The sequence below is a fragment of the Rhamphochromis sp. 'chilingali' genome, assembly GCF_963969265.1.
Source record: "Rhamphochromis sp. 'chilingali' genome assembly, chromosome: 9".
NCBI lineage: Eukaryota > Metazoa > Chordata > Actinopteri > Cichliformes > Cichlidae > Rhamphochromis > Rhamphochromis sp. 'chilingali'.
Window position 1 is genome coordinate 12,310,992 of NC_137936.1, and position 7,922 is coordinate 12,318,913.

Sequence of the window (7,922 nt, forward strand, 5' to 3'; positions counted from 1 at the left end):
ATCACGTGGAGGTATTTGGAAAACTTTTTTGGCCAGCAGATGACTGTTGTCTTGCAGAAATAAGAACTGCAACCCAAATCAAATGTATGCGATACACAATCAATTCACAAGAACACATTATAAAAGAAAGTCCTGTTGTTGCCTGATTTTAACTGAATTCTTTATCAAAACAGGGTGACAGAATTAAAACGAGTGTTTGCAGCAAATGTGAGCACAAAGCCTCACTTTGTACAAGTCTGCTATTAAAGTTATTAAAGACGACGTTCCTGTTTTCAAGGTACAACTTGGACCTACTGTACGAATCTCATGGATAAGGGGCAGGGATAGCTCAGTAGGTAAAGTGGTCGCCCCATGATCGGAAGGTCGGCGGTTCGAATCCACTTAACGGCTACCCTGAGGTACCCCTGAGCAAGGTACCGTCCCTACACACTGCTCCCCGGGCGCCTGCTTAGTGGGCTGCCCACTGCTTCACTGAGTGAATGGGTCAAATGCAGAGAAAAACAAGTAATTTCCCCATGGGGATCAATAAAGTATCCATTATTATGATACACACTAAATGAAACAATAGTGTGCACGACTCGAGATTCTGATCCCTCGTTCTCTCCTGGACTGAGACAGCTCTGAATAGCTGGAGTTTAATCTGGTGACAGCAGGTTTGTAAATAAGGTAATCAGGAATATTTTGATAAATGAAAATTGTCCTAATCCAGTTAAAAGAAATTATATTCTTATAGAATTTGAGACCATGGAAGCTAAAGTAAAAGAGGTTAACTTTAAAATCATAAATGAGATTTACCCAACCCAATGAATTTTTAAGACGGAAATTTAACTTAGATGTGTGTACATTTTGTGGAAATGACACTGAAAGTCTGGATCACTTGTTTTTCTACTGTGAATCAGTGCACTGCTTCTGGAATGACATGTGGAGCTGGCTACAGTCCAGGGGAATTCAGTTACCCCATTTGACGGTGACCGTAATAAAATTTGAAATGCTTGCTGAGAATGCAGATTTTGACTTGATGATTAGAACGGTTTTGTTACTGGGAATTTTTTTTATTCACAAATGCAGATACTTTAAAGCTAAACCATGTATAAACGGATGGCTGAGTGACATTAAACTTTGGGCTAAGTTGCTGAAACTTGTGAATAACAAGTAAGCCTGTAAAATTGTTGTATTATTTAAAAAGTTTAATGTATGTTAGAAGGATACCTCCCTATTTAATGATCATGATTGCCCCTTTTTTATTCATATTATTTGTGCCTTTGGTTTCAAATCCTACAATGACAGTTTTTTAAAAAAAAATTTAAAAAATAAAAATTTCCTTTTATCTTCATTGTTTTCTCTTATCTCGTTGTACCGCTCAACCGAGGATATTTGGATGCTTCACATGTTATATTGCTGTTTATAAATAAAGTTCATTTAAAAAAAAAAGAAAAAAGACAGCCCGGGACTGCCCGGGACATTTAAACAATGGATACCTCCGTATATAAACAAATTCTTGCTTTTCTCCCTTTCTTGAATAACAGCACGGTAAAATAAGAAGAATGGCGCCTAATTAATTACATACTTAATAATACAGATTTAATAATATGTCACGTGAAGATTAATCAGACAGATTAACTGTTTACTGACAATTGACAGTGATGGCGGACATCATCATCACTATTCCAATCAATCCTCTCCACACAGACAATCATAAACACACTCGACTACCACTAAATCAAATTTAACCCGTACACAAACACGATTTGTAATGACGCTGGTTCAGTTTACAATAGTGCTCATTCGCTCGGTCAGCAAGTGGCGGTATCCTCGTACACTGGGGAGTAAACTGCCATTAAACGAAACAGGAGAAGAAGAGAACATCTGCACATGCGCGGTACGGATCGGGGAGTCCTGATCCGTAACTATCTTTTTTTTTTTAGTTTTTGTCTACATTATATCGAAATGTTTCATCACTGAAAACATTTTAAAAGATACTTATTATTGTTAACATCTTAACATATATTCCGTAGCTATCGTAAAATGCTTCGAGCGGAAGTAGTAGCCTTTCGCACATGCGTGGTACCGATCAGGTTTCCGGTACGGGTAGTGGTACCCTAATGTGTGTTTGGAAAAGTTTGGAATATAACGAATCCGCTTAATGTTTGCGCTCAAATACGATTTTGAGGCAACTGATTTAATCCGTCGGCTCACACCGTTTTGATCTCCACTTTTCCCAGGAGAGGGTTTGATTTTGTAGTGTTTTACAGTTTTAGGGGACCCGGGTCTGCCGCCGTTCTTTGGCTAACGTTAGCTCGTATCAGCGCTGTCACATGCGTTCAGCTTTCGCATGAGAGTTTAACCGACTCCGGTTTATAGGTCGGTGCCGCAGAGTCTAGGCCGGTTCAGTTTTGACCGTTATCGCTGCACTCTAGCCAAACAAGAGAGTCTTTGAATATGGTGTTTTTCACCTGCAACGCTTGTGGGGAGTCCCTGAAAAAAGCTCAGGTTGATAAACATGTAAATATCTGCCGGGGCTGCCAGGTCCTGTCCTGTATTGACTGTGGAAAAGACTTCTGGTAATTAATGACTGTTTACTGCTAGCCCAGGCTAACAGGCGCTAGATCAGCCTCGGTGCTAACGATTTGTGTGTGTTTGTCTACTAGGGGCGATGACTACAAAACCCACATTAAATGCATCAGTGAAGATCAGAAGTATGGAGGCAAAGGCTACGAGGCGAAAACAAACAAAGGAGATGTGAAACAGCAGCAGTGGATCCAGGTAAGATTCAGGGAAGAAAAAGAAAAACTCTGTAAAGCTTTTGGATCACTTAGGAAAGCCAACTGTTCTGCCTTTATGTCCTTTTACTGAAGAAAGTCCATGAAGCCATGAACAAACCTGGAGTCAGTGCAAAGCTAAGAGATGTCCTCCAGCAAGTCAGTACTTACGATAACGTACCGAGAAAGAAGGCTAAGTTTCAGGTTAGTATTACTTAAAACTGTACAAAGTAATCAGTTTTCACGTTAATGTTGATTCACTGTCACATTTTTCTTTTCCCATCAGAACTGGATGAAAAATAGTCTCAAAATACCAAACCCCAGTCTGCAGGAGGAAGTGTGGAATATACTTGCTGCAGCTGATAACGTAAGTTAGGCTTGTTAGCTCTCATGTTTTTAGTTTTTTCTGTGAATGTGTGCTTATTAAATTTGAATGTTACCAGGAAATGAGTGGAAGCAAACTGCTCCTTTTAACATCAAGTCTGCCATAAAAATAAAGAGTCTGGCATGTTTACAATAGCTGTAGTGATTGTCTTTAACTGCCACTGTCTGACAGGCTTCAGAGCCCCCACAGCCAGCTCAGCAGACAGAGGCTGAAGTCAAAGTACACACTAATGGAAAAGAAGAGCCGAATGGCCACCCAAGTGATGAGGGAGAGAAGAAGAAAAAACTGAACAAACGGGAACGCAAAGAGGCCCGACAGCAGAAGAATGGGAAAGCTACAAAAGGTGCTGAAAATACAGTCGCACAAGAGCTGGAGAAAGAAATGGTGGACAAAAAGAAAAAGGACAGAAAGAGAAAACAGCTCTCTGAAGAACCCAGTGATGATGATAACAGCTATGGCACTGAAAATGAGACATCAAGCAAGAAAACAAAGGGTGAGTCAAGATTTCTGAAGTGCTAGACATTATCTGTTACTGTCATGGTTAAACTGAGTTTAGGTATTCTCTAACACTCAAGCATTGGGGATGTTTACATCAGCAGCTTTGTGAAGTCTGGTCAGATTTATGTTTTTTTTTTTTTTTTTAAGTGTGTGTGTATTTCAACATTTATTAGATAACTCTGTTATCATCCTTTTCCAGTTGATGAAGAAACTGAGGATGCTGATGATCAAGAGGAGACTGAGGATCGAGCTGCTACTAAAGGTACGGTGGAGCTAGCAATGACTAAGATTGCCCTCCTTTATTAAATGATTAGTCAGTGATTAGGCAGCAGAGGTCAGTGTTGCCTCTTTTGTTCAGAGTGAGAAAGTGACCCTTGGTGATTAGTGTCTGTACTGAAAGCTGATTTCTGTTTCTCATCAGGTAAATTTAACTGGAAGGGGAACATCAAGGCAGTACTGAGAGAGTCACCTGACCAGGAAATGTCAGTGAAAAAACTCAGAAAGAAGGTGAGCCATGAAGTGTTTTCATTGCTATATGAAATGAGGATGTAGTTGTTTATGGTAAATGGCCTGTATTTGTATAGCGCTTTACTAGTCCCTCAGGACCCCAAAGCGCGTTACACATTCAGTCATCCACCCATTCACACACACATTCACACATTATTTGTATATCAAACTCTTAAAGTTTCAAAGATCTATAATCTTTTATTAACACTAAAGTAAAAGCTTGCTCATGTTTTTCAGATTTTGGCTGCCTACTATTCCTACACTGGTGATAGGAATTTTAAGAAGGAGGAAGAAGTGCTAGCACTTTTCAACAACAAGATCAACAAAAATCCAAAGCTTAGAGTTTTGAAAGATAGAGTTAGACTTGTAAAGTAGACTCCTTTTGACATATTGCATAGATTTTTTTTTAATTTCAAAGCCATCATTGTCTTATTGTTGTCTTTTAATACAGTTGACATGATGTTGAAGATAAAATGCTTTTACCACCGATTTAAGTGTCCGGTTCCTGTTTGACTTAAAAATTTTAGTACTGTTTAATGTATGACAATTGTGATAGATGGCTGCTCTGTTACGCATTCCAAGCTCGCGGTAAGGCTGGGAAATGGCACCTTATCTGTGGGATTGGATGTTCGAGTGGGGGAAGGGTAACGGGAGAGGTGCACCTGAGGTGAATTAGACTCTCACACGGGACGAAGTTAATGCACATTCCTCGGCACCCCGAACGGGGCTCACTTGGCCAGGGATACAGAAGCCCCATAGAGGCAAGACGCTTGGTGTCAGCCTCAGGTGAAGTTTTAATGCTGTCTGATTTTGCACGACTAGAATGAGCAGTCTCTTTACCCTGTACGCACACGCAGACACACAGACGCACACACAAACAGGAGGAAATCTGCCCAGCTTTATGAAGCTCAGCTAATCCCAGCAGGTTTAACACTGATGCTCATTCATCACACTGCTTACCTTGTAATTGTATATTACATACTTTGGGCTTTAGTCAAGCTGTAACTGAAGTTTGGTAGTATTAAAATGATGTTTTCTAGTCTACCTGGGCTCAGCTGAACTTAATTCTGTTGATTTAATCCAGACCCCCCAGAATGCTGAAACTACATCTTCACTGCAAAACAAATGCATTCATTCAAGCCTTAATCTGCTGTATATGATTAATAACATGCCGTTGGTATCAAAGTGAAATTATGAAACGTACAGCTCTGTGTAAAATGTTGTTATTTATATTTTACTTACAAAGAGCCAGACTTCCTCAAAAAAATATTTTTTTTAAGTGGTCTTGAGCAATAGTTCTTACAATTTTAGTTTTTCTTTGGACATTCACTGCATTTCACTTATTTTCAGTCTAGTCTGTATAGCTCTCCATTTTCTTTCACTGATCTATGAATTATTCAAGCGTAGAAAAGCTACCTAACTCAAGGAATTTCCAGATGTTGTGCCTGCACAGGCAGCTTAAAAAACAACCGATTTTTATATTGTGTCTTTGGGGACTTTGTAATCAGCAGGCTGACCAGAAAAACCCAATATAATCCATTCCTGGTTATGTGATCTACAAAATGCAGAAAATAACAAGGTTTCAAAGACAAAATAACATTTTTGCATGAATAAAGTGTTTGCCAAAAAGAAAAGTTGGCATAGATTGACATGGTGTGCGATGTAGCTGAAGGATTTTAATATACTGGAATAGAAAAGAAAATGGCATCTGTTGCAGATGTGAAAACCAGCAAAGACTTGACACAGGAGCGAAAAGATGCATCTGGCCTTGTAGTTTTTGTTGAAGCCTCATCACAAATGGTCACTAAACGGCTCTGTCATGATTTGGAGCTCCATTTCAGCCAGCCTTGTTTGGAGATCGTTTAAAATTATTGGATTTAAGAGCATAGAATAGTACCATCAGATTTTGATCCACCAGGCAGTACAATTTGGAAAGTATCTGATTAGAAAAGGTTTAATTTTGCAGCATGAAAATGATCCCAGACACACTGCCAATGCAGTAAAAGCAGACCGGGAAAGAAAAAAACAAAAATCAGTGAAACACTATCAGTCATGGATTGGCCTCTTCAGATAGATTGGGTGGCTCAAGAGTTTTTTTTTTTTTAAACTTATTTATTTTTGGTTCATAAAATTGTGATATACAGTGGGGCAAAAAAGTATTTAGTCAGCCACCGATTGTGCAAGTTCCCCCACTTAAAATGATGACAGAGGTCAGTAATTTGCACCAGAGGTACACTTCAACTGTGAGAGACAGAATGTGAAAAAAAAATCTATGAATTCACATGGTAGGATTTGTAAAGAATTTATTCGTAAATTAGGGTGGAAAATAAGTATTTGGTCACCTCAAACAAGGAAAATCTCTGGCTCTCACAGACCTGTAACGTCTTCTGTAAGAAGCTTTTCTGTCCCCCACTCGTTACCTGTATGAATGGCACCTGTTTGAACTCATCATCTGTATAAAAGACACCTGTCCACAGCCTCAAACAGTCAGACTCCAAACGCCGCCATGGCCAAGACCAAAGAGCTTTCGAAGGACACCAGGAAAAGTATTGTAGACCTGCACCAGACTGGGAAGAGTGAATCTACAATAGGCAAGCAGCTTGGTGTGAAAAAATCAACTGTGGGAGCAATCATCAGAAAATGGAAGACATACAAGACCACTGATAATCTCCCTCGATCTGGGGCTCCACGCAAGATCTCATCCCGTGGGGTCAAAATGATCATGAGAACGGTGAGCAAAGATCCCAGAACCACACGGGGGGACCTGGTGAATGACCTGCAGAGAGCTGGGACCAAAGTAACAAAGGTCACCATCAGTAACACACTACAACGGCAGGGAATCAAATCCCGCAGTGCCAGACGTGTTCCGCTGCTGAAGCCAGTGCATGTCCAGGCCCGTCTGTTTGCCAGAGAGCACATGGATGATACAGCAGAGGATTGGGAGAATGTCATGTGGTCAGATGAAACCAAAGTAGAACGTTTTGGTATCAACTCGTCGTGTTTGGAGGAAGAAGAATACTGAGTTGCATCCCAAGAACACCATACCTACTGTGAAGCATGGGGGTGGAAACATCATGCTATGGGGCTGTTTTTCTGCCAAGGGAACAGGACGACTGATCCGTGGTAAGGACAGAATGAATGGGGCCATGTATCGTGAGATTTTGAGCCAAAACCTCCTTCCATCAGTGAGAACTTTGAAGATGAAACGAGGCTGGGTCTTCCAACATGACAATGATCCAAAACACACCGCCCGGGCAACAAAGGAGTGGCTCCGTAAGAAGCATTTGAAAGTCCTGGAGTGGCCTAGCCAGTCTCCAGACCTCAACCCCATAGAAAATCTGTGGCGGGAGTTGAAAGTCCGTGTTGCTCGGCGACAGCCCCAAAACATCACTGCTCTCGAGAAGATCTGCATGGAGGAATGGGCCAAAATACCAGCTACTGTGTGTGCAAACCTGGTAAAGACCTATAGTAAACGTTTGACCTCTGTTATCCGGTTGTTCAGTGATGACGCGACGAATCCTACTTCCGGGTCTAAAGTAGTCTGCGTTTAATATGGCTTTTGTGTTGTTAACATGTTTAATGTTATGTATTTTCTTCTATTTGATCTCAAAAAGCTCCTAAAACAGTCAGTGATCACTGTTGACCTCCCTCGGCTTTTATTACCGCTAATCATTTATTTAAGCTCAGTTTTTAAAACCTTACGATGTAACTACAGCCCAGCCCATGCAGCAGTATATGAATGACTAACCTCGTATTGTGGATGGATTATCTCA

The 7,922-nt window shown here is 40.6% G+C and overlaps 1 protein-coding gene across 1 annotated transcript; it reads left to right on the top strand.

Annotated features, from left to right (window-relative positions):
- Nucleotides 1–2,030: 2,030 nt before the first annotated feature.
- Nucleotides 2,031–4,638, top strand: lyar (Ly1 antibody reactive homolog (mouse)). Its single transcript, XM_080890719.1, has 8 exons — nucleotides 2,031–2,561; nucleotides 2,649–2,763; nucleotides 2,856–2,963; nucleotides 3,046–3,126; nucleotides 3,316–3,637; nucleotides 3,842–3,904; nucleotides 4,064–4,149; nucleotides 4,387–4,638. The coding sequence occupies exons 1-8, from the start codon at nucleotides 2,440–2,442 to the stop codon at nucleotides 4,522–4,524; spliced, it is 1,035 nt and encodes a 344-aa protein (XP_080746845.1). The 5' UTR covers nucleotides 2,031–2,439; the 3' UTR covers nucleotides 4,525–4,638.
- Nucleotides 4,639–7,922: the final 3,284 nt, after the last annotated feature.

Excerpts from the sequence above, each read along its gene's own strand:
- lyar (XM_080890719.1), top strand. The coding sequence starts at position 2,440 with ATGGTGTTTTTCACCTGCAACGCTTGTGGGGAGTCCCTGAAAAAAGCT. Across the intron at positions 2,964-3,045 it reads GAAAGAAGGCTAAGTTTCAG|AACTGGATGAAAAATAGTCT; the intron begins GTTAGTATTACT and ends TTTTCCCATCAG. Across the intron at positions 3,127-3,315 it reads TACTTGCTGCAGCTGATAAC|GCTTCAGAGCCCCCACAGCC; the intron begins GTAAGTTAGGCT and ends ACTGTCTGACAG.